The sequence below is a fragment of the Hemiscyllium ocellatum genome, chromosome 7 (genome assembly GCF_020745735.1).
Source record: "Hemiscyllium ocellatum isolate sHemOce1 chromosome 7, sHemOce1.pat.X.cur, whole genome shotgun sequence".
Lineage (NCBI taxonomy): Eukaryota > Metazoa > Chordata > Chondrichthyes > Orectolobiformes > Hemiscylliidae > Hemiscyllium > Hemiscyllium ocellatum.
In genome coordinates this window covers 129,808-151,021 of record NC_083407.1, presented here as the reverse complement: position 1 = coordinate 151,021, position 21,214 = coordinate 129,808, and the positions used below count along the sequence as shown (strand labels likewise).

Here is a 21,214-nt window from a genome sequence, read left to right as displayed (position 1 = left end):
TTATCTACAGGCCCCCAAACAGTAGTCTGGATGTTGAATCAGGAGCTGAAATTGGTCTGTCGTGAAGATGTTACCACAGTTATTAATGGGGGATTTCAACATACAGGTTGAATGGGAGAATCAGAATGGTATTGGACCTCAAGAAAGAGACTTTATGGAGTGCCTCCGATATGGATTCTTAGAACAGCTGGGGCAGGAGCCAACCAGGGAGAAGGCAATTCTGGATCTGGTATTGTGCAACGAACCAGAATTGGTCAGAGACCTCGAAGTGAAGGAGCCATTGGGAAGTAGTGACCATAATACAATAAGCTTTAATCTGCAATTTGAGAGGGAGAGGGTACAATTGGAAGTGACAATATTTCTGTTAAATAAAGGGAACTATGGAGTTATGAGGGAGGAGCAGACCAAAGTTCAATGGTGCAATACCTTAGCAGGGATGACAGTGGAGGAACAATGGCAGATATTTCTCTGTATAATGCAGAAGACGCAGGATCAGTTCATTCCAAAAAGGAAGATATATCCCATGAGGAGGCATGGGTGGCCGTGGCTGACAAGGCAAGTTAAGAAAAATATAAAGTTAAAAGAGAGAAAGTATAACATAGCAAAGATAAGTAGGAAAATGGAGGACTGGGAAGCTAATAAAGAACAACAGAGGATTACGAAGAAGGAAATACACAGAGAAAAAAATGAGGTACGAAGGTAAACTGGCCAAAAATATAAAGGAGGATAGTAAAAGCTTTTTTAGGTATGTGAAAGGCAAAAAAATGGTTAAAATTGGTCCCTTGAAGACAGAAACAGGGGAATATATTACAGGGAACAAAGAAGTGGCAGAAGAATTAAATTGTTACTTCAGATCTGTGTTCACTGCAAAAGAAACAAGCCAACTCCCTGAGGCAACAGTGGCTGAAGGACCTGCATTTAAGGGAATTTATATTTGCCAGGAATTAGTGTTGGACAGACTGTTAGGTCTGAAGGTTGATAAGTCCCAGGGGCCTGATGGTCTACATCCCAGGGTACTGAAGGAGGTGGCTCGAGAAATCGTGGATGCGTTGGTGATTATTTTCCAGAGTTCGATAGATTTAGAATCAGTACCTGAGGATTGGAGGGTGGCTAATGTTGTACCACTTTTTAAGAAAGGTGGGAGGGAGAAATCAGGAAATTATAGACCAGTTAGTCTGACCTCAGTGGGAAAGATGCTGGAGTCAATTATAAAGGATGAAATTACGACACATCTGGATAGTAGTAACGGGATAGGTCAGAGTCAGCATGGATTTATGAAGGGGAAATCATGCTTGACTAATCTTCTTGAATTTTTTGAGGATGTAACTCTGAAGATGGACGAGGGAGATCCAGTAGATGTAGTGTATTTGGACTTTCAGAAAGCTTTTGATAAAGTCCCACATAGGAGGTTAGTGAGCAAAATTAGGGCGCATGTATTGGGGGCAAAGTACTAACTTGGATTGAAAGTTGGTTGGCTGACAGGAAACAAAGTAGTGATAAACGGTTCCATTTCAGAATGGCAGGCAGTGACCAGTGGGGTACCGCAAGGATCAGTGCTGGGACCGCAGCTTTTTACAATATATATTAATGTTATGGAAGATGATATTAGTAATAACATTAGCAGATTTGCTGATGATACAAAGCTGGGTGGCAGGGTGAAATGTGAGGAGGATGTTAGGAGATTACAGAGTGACCTGGACAGGTTAGGTGAGTGGTCAGATGCATGGCAGATACAGTTTAATGTGGATAAATTTACGGTTATCCACTTTGGTGGCAAGAACAGGAAGGTAGGTTACTACCTAAATGGAGTCAATTTAGGTAAAGGGGCAGTACAAAGAGATCTGGGTGTTCTTGTGCACCAATGAACGTAAGCATGCAGGTACAGCAGGTAATGAAGAAGGCTAATTGCATGCTGGCCTTCAGAACAAGAGGGATTAGGTATAGAAGTGAAGAGGTTCTTCTGCAGCTGTACAGGGCCCTGGTGAGACCACACCTGGAGTACTGTGTGCAATTCTGGTCTCCAAATTTGAGGAAAGACATTCTGGCTGTTGAGGGAGTGCAGCGTAGGTTCACGAGGTCAATTCCTGGAACGGGTGGGACTACCTTACGCTGAAAGACTGGAGCAACTGGGCTTGTATACCCTTTAGTTTAGAAGACTGAGAGGGGATCTGATTGAAACATATAAGATTATTAAAGGATTGGACACTCTGGAGGCAGGAAACATGTTTCCACTGTTGGGTGAGTGCCGAACCAGAGGACACAGCTTAAAAATACGGAGTAGACCATTTAGTACAGAGATGAGGAGAAATTTCTTCACCCAGAGAGTGGTGGCTGTGTGAAATGCTCTGCCCCAGAGGCCCAGTCTCTGGATTCATTTAAGAAAGAGTTGGATAAAGTCTCAAGGATAGTAGAATCAAGGGTTATGGAGATAAGGCAGAAAAAGGATACTTATTAAGGATGATCAGCCATGATCATATTGAATGGTGGTGCAGCTCAAAGGGCAGAATGGCCTACTCCTGCACCTATTGTCTATTGCTAAATTGTGCATAGTGTTAGATGCAGTAGTCAGAAGTAAATATGAGGGAATGGGTTTAAAATCTGATTCACACGAGGCTCCAACAGCACTGATGATGTTCCCTAGCCAGGGAACGAAACGTTTGCAGCAAAAACTTCCAGCTCGGCGAGCAGAACCACAACAATGAGGGAATGGGTTTGGGTGGGTTACTCTTTGGAATGTCGGTATGGACTTGTTGGGCCGAAGGGCCTGTTTCCATACTGTAGGGAATCTAATCTTAGATGCTGCAGGTGGAAATTGGTCTTTGCAATAGAACAAATTTAGGTCAGAAACTATTCTCAGCTAATTCTGACCAAATATTTTTATAGTATTCCCAGGTGTCTTACCAAAAATTCCCAAAACTTAGCATATGAATTAACATGCTGATACTTACATGGTTTGTTTTTGAAGCAAGTCCATGCAGACAATCAGGGCATCCAGAACTTAGGAGCAGTCAAGGTTCAAACATTTACTTTTGATGTAAGTTAATTCAAATGCTTACAATTACTGAACAAATTTTATGACATAGCAATGTCAAATTATTCAGACCCAACAATAATAAACTCAGAGAGATTAAAGGTCATTTCACTATCAAATACACCCTGAGAGTTCTGAAGTGGCTTTCACACTTGTATCCATTTCAAGCAAACAATAAGATTTCTTCTATTATCTCTCTGCAGCTGAATGGAGCTGAAGGTGACAAAAAAAAGACGCTGGAAATTAACAAGACAATTCAACACACTGTTCACACATTATACTTGATCTGCCTCTCCAAAGCTGACTGCTAAAAAAATGAATATTTCCAGCATTTCATTTCTATTTGTTAATAGCTGTACATTAGTAAAACACAGTCTCCAATTTGTTTTTGTCTTCAGAGGCAGACCAAATATACACTCATTGAGAGGCAGTTCCTGTACTTCAGATAGATGGGACTTTATTTGTTGCTCTCTCTCAAGTAGAACTGCCAGATATAAGGACTAGACAATGTCACTCCACCTCAGAATCTGTTCTCTGCTCTGAGCAAAACAGATATTATAAGGGGTTATATAAAATCCTAACTCAGGCAAAAAAGATGAAACCACATTAAAATTGAACGAAACTTCAGAATTATATATACACTGTTAGTTGTCTGAACATAACTGACTGACTGTGTGGAGTTTGCACGTTCCCCCCGTGTCTGCGTGGGTTTCCTCCGGGTGCTCCGGTTTCCTCCCACAGTCCAAAGATGTGTGGGTCAGGTGAATTGGCCATGCTAAATTGCCCATAGTGTTAGGTAAGGGGTAAATGTAGGGGTACGGGTGGGTGGCGCTTCATCGGGTCAGTGTGGACTTGTTGGGCCAAAGGGCCTGTTTCCACACTGTAAGTAATCTAATCTAAAATAAGAATCAGGAGCAGGATTAGGCCCATCTGGCCCTTCAAGCTTCTCTGCCACTCAATAAGATCATAGCTGATCATTTTGTGGCCTCAGATCCACTTACCCAGCTTCTCACCATAACACTTAATTACTTTGCCGTTAAAAAAAATTATCTATCTTAGGTTTGAAAATATTCTATGAGGAAGCCTTAACAACTTCACTATGCAGGGAACTACACAGATTCACAACTCTTTGGGTGAAGAAATTCTTCCTCAATTCAGTCCTAAATCTGCTCCCCTTAATTTTGAGGTTATGCCCTCTTGTTCTAGTTTCACCCACCAGTGGAAACAACTTCCCTGCTTCTTTGTTATCTGTTCTCTTCATAATTTATACATTTTTTTTAAAGAGATCCTCCCTCATTCTTCTAAATTCCAAAGAATATAATTCTAGTCTACTTAGTCTCTCCTCATAAGCCAACCCCCTCAACTCTGGAAACAACCTCATGCGTCTCATCTGCATTCCCTTCACTGCCAGTACAGCCTTTCTCAAGTAAAGAGACCAAAACCACACACACTACTCCAGATGTGGCCTCACTGACACCCTATGCAGCTGCAACATAACCTCCCTGCTTGTAAACTCAATCCCTCCAACAATTTCATTTGTCTTCTTAATTACCTGTTGCATCTGCAAACCAACCTTCTGTGATTCATGCAGAAGTTCACCCAAGTCCCTCTGCACAGCAGCATGCTGCAACCTTTTTTACCATTCAGATAATAGTCCGTTTTACCGTTATTCCTACTAAAAAGGATGACTTCACATTAATAACATTGTACTCCATCTGCCCCAGACTTTTGCCCACTCACTTAAACTATCTATATCCCTCTGTAAAACTTTCAGAGTCCTCTGCACTCTTGCTCAACCACTCATCTTAGTGTCATGTGCAAACCTTGACACATTACACATGGTCCCCAACTCCAAATCATCGATGTAAATTGTTTACAATAGTGGTCCCAACATTAATCCCTAAGGCACACCACTAGTTACTGATTGCCAACCAGAAAAGCACTCATTTATCCCCACTCTGCTTCCTGTTAGTTAACTAATCCATTATCCATGCTAATACATTGCCCATAACGGCATGAATCTTTATCTTCTGCAGCAGCCTTTTGTGTGGAACCATGTTGAATGCCTTTTGGAAACCCAGATACACATCTACTGTGTCCCCGTTGTCCACCGCGCTTGTAATGTCTTCATAGAATTCCATGAAATTAGTTAAACATGACCTGCCTTTCTCAAACCCTTGCTGCATCTGCCCAATGAAATATTTTCTATCTAGATGTCTTACTATTTTTTCCTTGATTACAGATTCAAGCATTTTCCCAGCTACAGAAAAAATCTACAATTCGGTCTACAATTCCCCATCTTTTGTCCAATCACTTTTTTGAAAAGTGGCGTTTGGTAATACACAACTTGGGTAATGCTGGAAAAAGACAGATTTAGTTGGATTTATTTGTCCTGCACTCATCAGGACAACTCAAGAAATACCTAAGTAAGAGGAAAACATCACTTTCACTATATGAGGACAGTGATAATTGATTGGCATGTGGAATGTATAAATTAGTGATGAATAATAGTTAACTAATAAGCTTTATTTGATTTTTTTTCAGAAAGGCACATTTACTCTAACAAAACAATGCTTCCAAGAAACAGAGAATGGCTGATATCTCTTCATTATTTTAAATCACAAACATGGGTGTTGTTGGCTGGGCCAGCAATTATTCCCAACTCTAACTGCCAAAGGAAAGTAGTGGGGAACAACCTTTTTGATCTGCTGCAATCCAATTGGACTAAGGAACACATATAGTGATGGTGGAAGGAGGTTCCTGGATTGTGACCCTGTGAACAACAACGTAGTTCCATGTCAGGGTGGTGTATGGTTTCACAGAGAACTTGAAGGAGGTGATGCTTTCATGCAACTGTTGCCCTTGTTCTTCCAAATAGTAGAAGTACAGGTTTGAAACATAAAAAACATAAGAAATAAGAGCATTAGGCTTTTGAAACCCCAAAACTGAAGTATCATTTAGCAAGACCATGGTTGATCGACCCAAAGTCTCAAACTCCTCTTTTGTACTTGCTCATTATAACACCATCTTCCATATTTCAAAAATCTATTACCTCTGAGCCATTCATTACTACCTGGCAGTAGAAATACCCTTTCATTCATGTTTCAAGTGAGTGTTTCCTTATTCTGTCCCTATTGCTTTTTTTAAATTCATTCATGGTTGCTGACTGGATCAGCATTTATTGTCCATCTTTAGTTTCTGTTGAGGTGGTGGTCATGAGCTTCCTTCTTGAACTGCTGTAGTCCATTTCATGTAGGTAGACCCACAATGCCATAAGGGAGGAAGTTCCAGGATATTGACCCAGTGGGACTGAAAGAACAGCAATATATTTCCAAATCAGGATGGTGCGTGGCATGAAAGGAACTTGCAGGTGAAGGCATTCAGATTTATCTACTACTCTTTCCTTCCAGGTTGGAAAGTGCTATCTAAGATGCCTTGATGAATTTCTGCAAAGCTCTACAAAATTTCCTTCACTTGTGGAAACATCTCAATGCGTACCCTGTCAAACCTCTTGGAACCTTGTATGTTTCAATAAGGTCACCCCTTATCCTTCCATACTCTAATTGATAAAAACAGTTGCTCTTGAACCATCAATCCCTTCACCCAGGAATCAGGCTAATGAATCTGTTTTAACTGCCTATAATGCAAGTACATCCTTTATTAAAAAGAGGGACCAAAATTGTACACAGTACTCCAGGTGTGGCCTCATATACATGCTCTACAGTTTTAACAAGAATTCCCTATTTTTAAACTCCAATTCCTTAGCAATAAAGGCCAAAGTTTTTTCTTAATTACTTGCTGACTCTATCCATTTAGGTAACAGTCTACCTTTAAATCTTTATTACCAATGTGCATGGCCACCCACTTTCCCATTTTAAGTTCCAGCTGTCACGACTTTGCCCATTCACTCACCCATCTATATCCCCTTAGGAATTCCTTGTGTCCTCATCTCAACATGTCCTCTTTTTGTATCATCAGCAACTCTGGATTTCTTTAGTCTGACACCTCCTCCAAGTCAATAATATAGATAATAAATAATTAAAGTTCTAGGATAAGAATAGAGAACCTCCACTGTATCAGTGGGAGTGGCGAGAGCATGGACCAGTAGGCTGTCGGGCAAGTAAATTTTCCTGTTAAATACTTATCTCGTGAATACACAGAGCGAAGGCTTAATAAGAGTGGATGTGGACTGCTGGGTATGTGAACTCATATATTCAGGCAGTGGCTGAACCCAAGACACTACATGTATACTGTCTCCCACCCCTCCACCTCCTTTAACGAAAATAAAGACCCTGTGTGGAGGTTTCACAAGGTAAGGCTTTTTTAAAAATTTCTTCAATCTCTCTTGGCAATTTAGAGTAGAGGGAATGGAATTGCATGTTCCTCTTGCAACATGTCGGAGGTAAGGGTCACCATTAGTGTCCCTGCTGACTTTGCCTGCAAGAAGTGCACCTAACTCTAGTTCCTCACAGACCAGGTTAGGGAGCTGAAACTGGATGAACTTTGGTTCGTTTGGGAGGCTGAGGGGGTGACAGAGAGGAGTTATAGGGAGGCCATCACACCCAAGTCACAGGATAAAGGTATCTGTGTGACCATCAGGAGAGGGAAAGGGAATAGGAACACAGTGCAGGGACCCCCAGTGGTCATTCCTCTTGAGAATAGGTATACCATTTTGAATACTGATGGCGGGTGGACCTACCAGAGGAAAACTTCAGTGGCCAGACCTATGGCACTGAGTCTGGCTCTGTTGGCTCAGAAGGGAAGGGGGGAGAATAGGAGAGCAATAGTGATAGGAGATTCAAGGTGAGAGGAACAGACAAGAAATTCTGTGATTGCGAACAAGACTCCCAGGTGGTATGTTACCTCTCTGGTGCCAGGAGAAAGTGAGGACTGCAGATGCTGGAGATCAGAGCTGAAAATGTGTTGCTGGAAAAGCGCGGCGGCGTGCCAGGGTCAGGGATGTCTCAGATCAAGTCTACAGGATTCTTAAGGGGGAGAGGGAGCAGCCAGAAGTCATGGTACACATCGGTATTATTGCTAGGAAAAGGGATGAGGACCTGAAAAGTGAATATGGAGAGTTAAGTTGGAAGTTAAAAAGCAGGACAAGCAGATAGTAATCTCAGTATTGCTACCAGTGCCACGGGCTAGTGAGGCTGGGAACAGAAAGCGAGTGCAGCTGAACATGCAGAGCTGGTATAGGAGGGAGAGCTTCAGATATGTGGATCATTAGGATATCTTCTGGGGAAGATGACACCTGTACAAGGAGGATGAGTTGCACCTCAACTGGAGGGGGTACCAATATCCTGGGCAGGAGGTTTGCTCGAGCTCTTCAGGAGGAGTTAAACTAGTTTGGCAGAGATCTACGGAGCTACAGATCAGAGAATGGCGTAGCTGGTGAGTAGGCAGATACAGCATGCAGAGAGTCTGTGAGGAAGGATAGACAGTTGATAGGGCAAAGTTGCAGTCAGTGTGATGGGTTGAAGTGTGTCTATTTTAACACAAGAAGTATCAGGAATAAGGGTGATGAACTTAGAGCACGGATCGGTACTTGGAGCTTCGATGTTATCGCAGTTACGTAGACTTGGATTTTACAGGGGCAGGAATAGTTGTTGAATGTTACAGAGTTTAGATGTTTCAAAAGGAATGGGATGGGAAGAAGGTAAAGAGGTGGGGGAGTGGCATTGCTAATCAGGGCTAGTATCACAGCTGCAGAAAGGGAGATCATCGAGGACAGTTTGTCTACTGAGTGGGTATGGGTAGAAGTCAGAAACAGGAAAACAGCAGTCACTTGATTGGGAGTTTTCTGCAGACCCCCAAATAGCAACAGAGACACAGGAGCAAATTGGGAGGCAGATTTTGGAAAAGCGCAGAAGTAACAGGATTATTGTCATGAGTGACTTTAACTTTCCTAATATTAGAATATAGAACAGTATAGCATATTACAGGCCCTTCAGCCCACGATGCTGTGCCAAGCATTTATCTTAAAGATTAACCTAACCTACACACCCCTCAATTTATTGCCATCATGTGCCTGCCCAGCAGTCGCTTAAATGTCCCTAATGTCTCTGACTCTACTATCACTGCTGGCAGTGCATTCCCCGCACCCACCATTCTCTGCATAAAGAACCTATCTCTGACATCTCCCCTGTACCTTCCTCCAATCATCCTAAAATTATGAGCCCTCATGACGACTATTTCTATCTTAGGCAAAGGTCTCTGACTATCTACTCTATCTATGCCTCTCATTACCTTGTACACCTCCATCAAGTTACCTCTCTTTCTTCTTCTCTCCAGTGTGGAAAGCCCTCACTCATTCAATCTGTCTTCATAAGACAAGCCACCCACCACCACCCAGTCCAGGCAGCATCCTGGTAAATCTCTTCTGCACCCTCGTCCTATAATGAGGCAACCACAACTGGACACAATATTCCAAGTGTGGTCTAACCAGGGCTCTGCAAGTGTGCTGCATCACCTCATGGCTCTCAAACTCAATTTCGGTGGCAACTTTGAGGGATCTATGTACGTGGACTCCAAGATCCTGCTGTTCCTCCAAACTGTCAAAAATCTTGTCTCTAACCCTGTATTCAGCATTCAAACTCTACTTTCCAAAATGAATCACTTTACTTTCATCCAGGCTGAACTCCATCTGCCATTTCTTCGCCCAGCTCTTCATCCTGTCAATTCCCTATTGTAGCCTGCAACAACCCTCGACATTATCTACAACTCCACCTACCTTTATGTCATCGGCAAACTTACTAACCCTCCCTTCCACTTCTTCATCCATGTTATTTATAAAAACTACAAAGAATAGAGGCCCAAGAACAGATCCCTGAACCTTATTAAATGCCTTACTCAAGTCCACATCCGGCACATCCACTGCTAGACTTTCATCAACTTTCTCGTCACATCCTCAAAGAACTCAATAAGACCTGTGAAGCATGACCTGCCCCTCACAAAACCATGATGACTATCTTTAATCAAACTATCTTTTCCCAAAAACAGAGGAACCTCGATATCTGAATACCAATTATTTGAAAATCGGATTATCCGAAGGAGATCTTGAGATCCCAATAGAAACATTACATCAAAGACGTGTTTCGAACACTGATCAGGTCTTTTGTTGACACTGATTAAACAGGCACTGTCTCCAAATGACTGACCTCCCGCCCTCTCTCTCTCTCCCCACACTTTCCCTGGAGTTCCATAGAGGGGTGTACCCTAAGCCACCCCCGGCTTCCCCAGATAATCTGACCAACATTGTCCTGTACAGAGGTGGAACCTGTCAAAAAGTTGCAATAAGAAATTGTGTGTGTGGCTGTGTGTGTGTCCGTGCGTGCACGCTATTTGGAGATATACTCCACAAAGGCAGCAGCAGCAGTATTATTGTTGGAGTCCAGTCAGGCTGCCCCAGAGAGGGGGTGGAGCAGTGCTGGACAGGGATGGGGGCGTGGGGGGTAAAGAGTGTCAGGGGTGGGGGTAGGTGTTGGACGGGGTTGGGTGGGGGAGGCAGTGTTGGCCGGGGGTTGGGCACGGGAGGGGGGTGGGGCTGGCCAGGAGCGGGCAGGGGGCAGTGTTGGGCAGGGCTGAGGGCAGGCAGGGGTCGTGGAGGGTGGTGTTGGATGGGGATAGGGGGTGGGGAGCGGTGTTGGAGGGGGGCAAGGTTAGCCAGGGGCTCACACGCTGTGGCTTCTGCAGTCTCCTGAATGGGGAGCAGACTTTAAAAACTCCAAGCCCCAGAGGAAAGGCATTTAATTGATTAACCAAATAATCGATTATCAGAACGAAATAGTGCCCGCCCATCTCATTCGGATAATCGAGGTTCCCCTGTAGTCATAAATCCTCTTAAAACACTTTTCAGTATCTTGCTTGCCAGAGACGTAAGACGAACTGGTCTGTATTTCCCAGGGATTTCCCTATTCCCTTTCTTGAATAGAGGAACAACATTCGCCTCCTTCCAATCATCTGGTAATACTCCCGTACTGAGTTTGCAAAGATCATCGCCACATATACAGCAATCTCATTCCTCGCTTCCCTTAGTAACCTTGGATATATCAGCTTTGGGATGAAAATGTGTTGCTGGAAAAGCGCAGCAGGTCAGGCAGCATCCAAGGAACAGGAAATTCGACGTTTTGGGCATAAGCCCGTCATCATGCAGAATACAGCATTAAAGACAGGATTCTTGGCAGTGACAAGGAACAGAGGGATCCATTTCCATAGATCCCTCAAAGTTGCCACCAAGTTAGTAAGGTTGCCACCAAGTTAGTAAGTAAGTATGGTGTGTTGGCTTTCGTTAGCAGGAGGATTGAGTTTAAGCGCTGCAAGGTTATGCTACAGCTCTGCACAGCCCTGGTTAGACCACACTTGGAATATTGTGTTCAGGTCTGGTCGCCTCATTATAGTAAGGATGTGGAAGCTTTCAAGACAGTGTTGAGGAGATTTACTAGGATGCTGCCTGCACTGGAGGACATGTCTTATGAAGAAAGGTTGAGGGAACTAGAGCTTTTCTCAGTGGAGCAAAGAAGAGTGAGAGGCAACTTGACAAAGGCATAGAACATAGAACAGTACAGCACAGAACAGGCCCTTCAGCCCACTTTGTGTGTCGACCATTGATCCTCATGTATGCACTCTCAAATTTCCGTGACTATATGCATGTCCAGCAGTCTCTTAAATGACCCAAATGACCTTGCTTCCACAACTGCTGCTGGCAACGCATTCCATGCTCTCACAATTCTCTATGTAAAGAACCCACCTCTGACATCCCCTTTATACTTTCCTCCAACCAGCTTAATACTATGACCCCTCGTGTTAGCCAGTTCTGCCCTGGGAAATAGTCTCTGGCTATCAACTCTATCTATGCCTCTCATTATCTTGTATACCTCAATTAGGTCCCCTCTCCTCCTCCTTTTCTCCAATGAAAAAAGTCTGAGTTCAGTCAACCTCTCCTCATAAGATAAGCCCTCCAGTCCAGGCAGCATCCTAGTAAACCTCCACTGAACCCTCTCCAAAGCATCCACATCTTTCCTATAATAGGGCGACCAGAACTGGATGCAGTATTCCAAGTGCAGTCTAACCAAAGTTTTATAGAGCTGCAACAAGATCTCATGGCTCTTAAACTCAATCCTCTTGTTAATGAAAGCTAAAACACCATATGCTTTCTTAACAACCCTGTCCACTTGGGTGGCCATTTTAAGGGATCTATGTACCTGCACCCCAAGATCCCTCTGTTCCTCCACACTGCCAAGAATCCTATCCTTAATCCTGTACCCAGCTTTCAAATTTTACCTTCCAAAATGCATCACCTCGCATTTATCCAGGTTGAACCTCATCTGCCACCACTCAGCCTATCTCTGCATCCTGTCAATGTCCTGCTGCAGCCTACAACGGCCCTCTATACTGTCAACGACACCTCCAACCTTTGTGTCGTCTGCAAACTTGCTGACCCATCCTTCAATCCCCTCATCCAAGTGATTAATAAAAATTACAAACAATAGAGGCCCAAGGGCAGAGCCCTGTGGATCACCACTCACCAATGACTTCCAGGCAGAATATTTTCTTTCTATTACCACTCGCTGTCTTCTGTTGGCCAGCCAATTCTTTAGAACATAGAAGGATACAGCGCAGTACAGGCCCTTCGGCCCTCGATGTTGCGCCGACCGAATCCTACCTAACCTATACTAGCCCAATAACTTCCAAATGCTTATCCAATGCCCGCTTAAATGACCATAAAGAAGGAGAGTTCACCACTGATACGGGCAGGGCATTCCATGAACTCACAACCCGCTGTGTGAAGAATCTACCCCTAACATCTGTCCTATACCTACCACCCCTTAATTTAAAGCTATGTCCCCTAGTAACACCTGACTCCATTAGCTGTAAAAGGTTCTTAGTATCTACCCTATCTAAACCCCTAATCATCTTATACACTTCTATCAGATCTCCCCTAAACCTTCTCTTCTCCAATGAGAACAGCCCCAAGTGCCTCAGCCTTTCCTCATAAGATTTTCCTACCATTCCAGGCAACATCCTGGTAAACCTCCTCTGCACTCGTTCTAAAGCTTCCACATCCTTCCTATAGTATGGCGACCAAAACTGCACACAATACTCCAGATGAGGCCGCACCAGAGTCTTATACAACTGCAACATGACCTCAGGACTCCGGAACTCAATTCCTCTGCCAATAAAGCCCAGTACTCCATATGCCTTCCTCACAGCACTATTTACCTGGGTGGCAACTTTCAGAGATCTGTGTACATGGACACCAAGATCCCTCTGCTCATCCACACTACCAAGTAGCCTACCATTAGCCCAGTAATCCATCATCTTGTTATTCCTACCAAAGTGAACGACTTCGCACTTAGCTACATTGAATTCCATTTGCCACATTTCCGCCCAGCTCTGCAACTTATCTATATCCCGCTGTAAACTACCACTTCCTTCCTCACTATCCACAACTCCACCGACTTTTGTGTCATCCGCAAACTTGCTTACCCAGCTTTCAAGTCCTTCCTCTAGATCATTTATAAAGATAACAAAAAGCAATGGTCCCAAAACAGATCCTTGTGGTACACCGCTAGTAACTGCGCTCCAAGATGAACATAATCCATCAACTACTACCCTCTGTCTCCTTCCAGCCAGCCAATTCCTAATCCAAACCTCTAATGTATCCTCAATGCCATACCTCCGAAGTTTTAGCATTAGCCTACCATGGGGAACCTTATCGAACGCCTTACTAAAATCCATATACACAACATCTACTGCTTTACCCTCATCCACTTCCTTGGTCACCTTCTCAAAGAACTCAATAAGGTTTGTGAGGCACGACCTGCCCTTCACAAAACCATGCTGGCTATCCCTGATCACGTTATTCCTACCCAGATGTTCATAAATCTTATCCCTTACCATTCTCTCTAAGACTTTGCCCACCACTGAAGTCAGACTCACTGGCCTATAGTTACTCGGTCTATCCCTACTCCCTTTCTTGAACAATGGGACCACATTCGCTATCCTCCAGTCCTCTGGTACTATTCCCGTTGACAACGACGACATAAAAATCCAGGCCAATGGCTCTGCTATCTCCTCCCTAGCTTCCCATAGGATCCTGGGGTAAATGCCATCAGGCCCAGGAGACTTATCTATATTCATCCTTTCCAATATTCCCAAAACCTCTTCCCTGCATATTTCCAGGGCATCCATTCTAATTAATTGTGATTCCATATTCACATCAGCAACAGTGTCCTGTTCCTGAGTGAATACTGATGAAAAGTACTGATTTAATGTCTCTCCAATCTCCTCCGCCTCCACACACAACTTCCCACTACTATCCTTGACTGGACCGATACCTACCCTAGTCATCCTTTTATTCTTGACATACCTATAGAAAGCCTTTGGGTTTTCCCTAATCCTACCAGCTAAAGACTTTTCATGTCCCCTTCTCGCTTCTCTTAGCTCCCTCTTTAGCTCCTTCCTGGCTACCTTATAACTCTCAATCGCCCCTACTGAACCTACACGCCTCATCTTTACATATGCCGCCTTCTTCCCTTTCACAAGGGACTCCAATTCCTTACTAAACCACGGCTGCCTCACAAGGCCCTTTACACCATGCCTGACTGGTACATACCTATCGAGGACACGCAGTAGCTGCTCCTTGAACAATCCCCACATCTCATTAGTGTTCTTCTCTTGAAGCCTGTTTTTCCAATCCACACATCCTAAGTCATGCCTCACTGCATCATAATTTCCCTGCCCCCAGCTATAGCTCTTGCCCTGCGGCGCACGATTATCCCTCTCCATCACTAAAGTAAAAGTCACCGAGTTGTGGTCACTGTCCCCGAAGTGCTCACCTACCTCCAAGTCTAACACCTGGCCTGGTTCATTACCTAGAACCAAATCCAATATAGCCTCCCCTCTTGTTGGCCTGTCGACATATTGTGTCAGGAAACCATCCTGCACGCATTGTACAAACACCGACCCATCTAATGAACTCGAGCTATAGCTCTCCCAGTCAATATCTGGGAAGTTAAAGTCCCCCATAACAACCACCCTGCTACCTTCACTCTTTTCCTGAATCATCCTCGCAATATTATCCTCTACTTCTCTAGGACTATTAGGAGGCCTGTAGAAAACACCTAACAGGGTGACCTCACCTTTCCTATTTCTAACCTCAGCCCAAACTACCTCAGATGGCAAGTCCTCTTCCATCGTCCATTCCACTGCTGTGATACTGTCTTTGACAAGTAATGCCACGCCTCCCCCTTTTTTACCCCCATGTCTGATCCTACTAAAACATTTGAACCCTGGAACGTGCAACAGCCATTCTTGTCCCTGTTCTACCCACGTCTCTGTAATGGCCACAACATCGAAGTCCCAGGTACCAACCCACGCTGCAAGTTCACCTACCTTATTCCTTATACTTCTGGCATTGAAGTATACACACTTCAATCCACCTTTCTGGTTACAGGCACCCTCCTTAGAGATCGCTGCATTATTCCTAACCTCCCTACACTCAAGGTCCTGTACCCTAAAGCTACAGTCCTGGTTCCCATGCCCCCGCGGAGTTAGTTTAAACCCTCCCAAAGAGCACTAGCAAACCTCCCCCCAAGGATACTGGTGCCCCTCAGGTTCAAGTGTAGACCATCCTTTTTATAGAGGTCCCACCTTCCCCAGAAAGGACCCCAGTTGTCCAGAAACCGGAATCCCTCCCTCCTGCACCATCCCTGTAGCCACGCATTTAACTGCTCTCTCTCCCTGTTCCTCGACTCTCTATCACGTGGCACGGGTAACAAACCAGAGACTACAACTCTGTTTGTTCTAACTCTGAGCTTCCAACCTAGCTCCCTGAAAGCCTGTCTGACATCCTCACCCTTCTTCCTACCTATATCGTTGGTGCCAACGTGGACCACGATCTGGGGCTGCTCCCCCTCCCCCTTAAGGACCCGGAAAACACGATCAGCGACATCACGTACCCTTGCACCTGGGAGGCAACATACCAAACGTGAGTCCCTGTCGCCCCCACAAAACCGTCTGTCTGTACCCCTCACTATCGAGTCCCCAAGAACTATTGCTCTACCTTTCTCCACCCTACCCTTCTGAGCAACGGGGCCAGGCTCCGTGCCAGAGGCCTGAACCTCGTTGCTTGCCCCTGGTAAGTCATCCCCCCCACAAGTATCCAAAACGGTATACTTGTTCTTGAGGGGAATGACCGCAGGGGGTCCCTGCACTGGCTTCCTCCTCCCACTCCCCCTCACTGTCACCCATCTATCTTGAACTTTCGGAGTAACTACTTGCCTATAGCTCCGATCTATGACCTCCTCTGCCTCCCGAATGATCCGCAGTTCATCCAACTCCAGCTCCAGTTCCCTAACACGGGTTTGGAGGAGCTGGAGATGGGTGCACTTCTTGCAAGTGTACTCAGCAGGGACGCTAATGGCTTCCCTCACCTCATACATGTTGCAAGAGGAACATTGCCCTCTCTGCACTGCCATCCCTCTAAAAGTAAGCTTTCCTTAAAAAAAAACAACAAAAACCAACTAAATCTAAAGAAACAAACAAGGAAAATGCAGCACTTACCCGCTAGTCACAATTGGTCTTATTATTAGGTTAGAGGAGGTGGAAGGGTGGGAGGCACTACTCGTGTAGTGCCTCGGGTGACTCGCCTACGCGTTTAAATAAGGGGAGAGAGAAAAAAAACCTTACCCAGGTAACCTAGCGCGCCTTCCGGGTCTGCTACCGCTTTTTTGAAGGAAAACTTTAAATTTTTAACTAATAAATAAGCGACCAAACTTACCCACCAGCCGTCGCGAAGTCTTCCGAGAGACTGAGGCCTAAAACTCGGAGCCCGCGTTTAAATAAGGGGAGAGAGAAAAAAAACCTTACCCAGGTAACCTAGCGCGCCTTCCGGGTCTGCTACCGCTTTTTTGAAGGAAAACTTTAAATTTTTAACTAATAAATAAGCGACCAAACTTACCCACCAGCCGTCGCGAAGTCTTCCGAGAGACTGAGGCCTAAAACTCGGAGCCCGCGTTTAAATAAGGGGAGAGAGAAAAAAAACCTTACCCAGGTAACCTAGCGCGCCTTCCGGGTCTGCTACCGCTTTTTTGAAGGAAAACTTTAAATTTTTAACTAATAAATAAGCGACCAAACTTACCCACCAGCCGTCGCGAAGTCTTCCGAGAGACTGAGGCCTAAAACTCGGAGCCCGCGTTTAAATAAGGGGAGAGAGAAAAAAAACCTTACCCAGGTAACCTAGCGCGCCTTCCGGGTCTGCTACCGCTTTTTTGAAGGAAAACTTTAAATTTTTAACTAATAAATAAGCGACCAAACTTACCCACCAGCCGTCGCGAAGTCTTCCGAGAGACTGAGGCCTAAAACTCGGAGCCCGCGTTTAAATAAGGGGAGAGAGAAAAAAAACCTTACCCAGGTAACCTAGCGCGCCTTCCGGGTCTGCTACCGCTTTTTTGAAGGAAAACTTTAAATTTTTAACTAATAAATAAGCGACCAAACTTACCCACCAGCCGTCGCGAAGTCTTCCGAGAGACTGAGGCCTAAAACTCGGAGCCCGCGTTTAAATAAGGGGAGAGAGAAAAAAAACCTTACCCAGGTAACCTAGCGCGCCTTCCGGGTCTGCTACCGCTTTTTTGAAGGAAAACTTTAAATTTTTAACTAATAAATAAGCGACCAAACTTACCCACCAGCCGTCGCGAAGTCTTCCGAGAGACAGCTAAGTTCCCCTCTATTCTTTTCCTCCTGGCCTTCTGAATGTGCCTACCATGGGGAACCTTATCAAACGCCTTGCTGAAGTCCATATACACCTCATCCACAGCTCGACCCTCATCAACGTTTCTAGTCACATCCTCAAAGATAGAGTGAATAGTCAGAGACTTATTCGCAGGGCAGAAAGGTGGGCGGCACGGTGGCACAGTGGTTAGCAGTGGGCAGCACGGTGGCACAGTGGTTAGCACTGCTGCCTCACAGCGCCAGAGACCCGGGTTCAATTCCCGCCTCAGGCGACTGTGTGTGGAGTTTGCACATTCTCCCCGTGTCTGCATGGGTTTCGTCCGGGTGCTCCGGTTTCCTCCCACAGTCCAAAAATGTTAGGTGAACTGGCCATGCTAAATTGCCCGTAGTTTTAGGTGAAGGGGTAAATGTAGGGAAATGGGTCTGGGTGGGTTGCGCTTCGGCAGGTCAGTGTGGATTGTTGGGCCGAACAGCCTGTTTCCGCACTGTAAGTAATCTAATCTAAAAAAATGCTATCACAAGTGGGCATAATTTTAAGATTTGAAAGAAGGTTTAGGGGAGATGTCAGAGGTCAGTTCTTTACACAGAGAGTGGTAGGTGCGTGGAATGCACTGCCAGTGATGGTAATAGAGTCAGATACAGTGGGAACATTTAAGAGAGTCTTGGATCAGCAAATGGATGATAGTTCAATGAAGGGTATGTCAGTTAGTTTGATCTTAGCGTAGGATAAATAGTCAGCATAACATCGAGGGCCAAAGGGTTTGCACTGTGCTGTATTGTTCTATGTTCTATGATTGATCCTGCTGGCACACAATTGCTTCTTTCTTTTCATAGAACATAGAACATTACAACGCAGTACAGGCCCTTCGGCCCTCGATGTTGCGCCACCATGTCATACTAATCTGAAGCCCATCCCACCTACACTATTCCATGTACGTCCATTTGCCTGTCCAATGATGACTTAAATGCACTTAAACTTGGCGACTTCAGGCAAAGCATTCCATACCCTTACTACTCTGAGTAAAGAAACTACCTCTGACATCTGTCTTATATATCTATCTCCCCTCACTTTAAAGTTGTGTCCCCTCATGTTTGCCGTCCACATACTTGGAAAAAGGCTCTCCCTGTCCACCCTATCTAACCCTCTGATTATCTTGTATGTCTCTATTAAGTCACCTCTCAACCTTCTTCTCTCTAACAAGAACAGCCTCAAGGCCCTCAGCCTTTCCTCGTAAGACATTCCCTCCATACCAGGTAACATCCTAGTAAATCTCCTCTGCACCCTTTCCAAAGCTTCCACATCCTTCTTATAATGCGGTGACCAGAACTGTACACAATATTCCAAAAGGTGGTCATACCAGAGCTTTGTACAGCTGCAGCATAACCTCCTGGTTCCGGAACTCAATCCCTCTATTAATAAAGACCAAAACATTGTATGCTTTCTTAACAACCCTGTCAATCTGGTGGCAACTTTCAAAGATCTGTGTACATGGACACCGAGATCTCTCTGCTCATCTGCAGTCCCAAGAAACCTACTGTTAGCCCAGTACTTTGCATTCCGATTACTCTGGCCAAAGCGTATCACCTCACACTTGTCCACATTAAACATTGCCACCTCTCAGCCCAGCTCTGCATCCTATCTATGTCTCTCTGCAACCTACTACATCCTTCGTCACTATCCACAACTCCACCGACCTTAGTGTCGTCCGCAAATTTACTAACCCACCCTTCTAAGCCCTCATCCAGGTCGTTTATGAAAATGATGAACAGCAGTGGACCCAACACAACCTGGAGAGGACCCATGAATCCTCACTCTCTACCTTCTGCCTGTTGACCAATCCTCAATATTATGAGCTCCTAACTTATGCAATAACTTTTTCATTGGAACCTTATTGAATGCCTTCTGGAAATTCAAACACGTATCAGTTTCCTTTTATCAACTTTACTTGCTATATCTTCAAAGAACTCCAGCAAATTTGTCAAATATGATTACCTTTCACAAAATTAAGTTGACTATGTTTGATAGTGTTAAGCTTTGAAATGCTATGTTATTTCACCTTAATAACAGATGCTAGCATTTTCCCAACAGAAGATGTCAGGCTAACTGTCCTACAGCCTCCTGCTTTCTGCCTCCATCCCTTCTTGAATAGGGGTGTCATATTAGTGGTTTTCTAATCTTCTGGAACCCTCCAAATTCATTAAGTTTAAGAATATTTATTGAGTACAGAAGTTGGGAGGTCATGTTGTGGCTGTACAGGACATTGGTTAGGCCACTGTTGGAATATTCCATGCAATTCTGGTCTCCTTCCTATCAGAAAGATGTTGCGAAACTTGAATGTGTTCACAAAAGATTTACAAAGATGTTGCCAGGGTTGGAGGATTTGAGCTATAGGGAGAAGCTGAACAGGCTGAGGTGGGGCTGTTTTCCCTGGACAGTTGGAGGCTGAGGGGTGACCTGATAGAGGTTTACAAAATTATGAGGGGCATGGATAGGATAAATAGACAAAGTCATTTCCCTGAGTGGGGGAGTCCAGAACTAGAGGGCATAGGTTTAGGGTGAGAGGGGAAAGATATAAAAGAGACCTAAGGAGCAATTTATTCACAGAAGGAGGTACATGTATGGAATGAGCTGCCAGAGGAAGTGGTGCAGGCTAATACAATTGCAACATTTAAAGGACATTTGGATGGGTATATGAATAGGAAGGGTTTGGAGGGATATAGGCCGGATGCTGGCAGGTGGGACTAGATTGGGTTGGGATATCTAGCTGGCATGGATGAGTTGGACCAAAGGGTCTGTTTCTGTGCTGTACTTTTTTATGACTATGACTAATATTTCGACTAATGTCTCCAGTATCAATTCAGTCACATCCTCTAAAAACCCTTAGATGCAGGCCAAAAGGTCTTGGCAACTTGTCTCTCTTGGCATCTTGTCTATTCCGTCGGTTTGTCAAATACATAGTCCCTAGCTTACGCTTTCTTTCAGCTGTATTATATATGGTATGCGGAGAATGCGGGGCTGGAAACGCACAGCAGGTCAGGCAGCACTGGAACAGCAGGAGAATCAATGTTACAGGCAACATTCCTGATGAAGGGCTTGTGCCCAAAACATCAATTCTTCTGCTCCTCGATGCTGCCTGACCTGCTGTGCTTTTCCAGAACCACATTCTCGACACTAATCTCCAGCATCTGCAGTCCTCACTTTAGTATCATCCATATGAAGACCGATTCAATTTAAGTTATCTCCCTATTCCCTGTTCACCACTATAAATTCCCTAATCGCATCCACCAACGGTCCCATATTTACTTCAAGTATCATTTTCCTTTTTGTATTTCTTTGAAAGCACTTGCTGTTTGTTTCTTTATTTCCTGTTAATTTACTTTCACAATCAATTTACTCCCTCTTTGTTAGCTTTTTAGTCATTTGCTGTTAGTTCCTGAAAGACTGCCATT

General features: G+C 44.6%; 1 protein-coding gene across 2 annotated transcripts in view; it reads right to left on the bottom strand.

The window, feature by feature from the left end:
* Positions 1–21,214, bottom strand: part of xrcc5 (X-ray repair complementing defective repair in Chinese hamster cells 5) — a 344,097-nt gene that overhangs the window by 253,654 nt on the left and 69,229 nt on the right. For both annotated transcript variants that reach the window (XM_060827769.1, XM_060827770.1), the window contains one exon: positions 2,949–2,997. In XM_060827769.1, the coding sequence (XP_060683752.1) occupies positions 2,949–2,997 (49 nt within the window). The remainder of the gene's footprint in view (positions 1–2,948; positions 2,998–21,214) is intronic.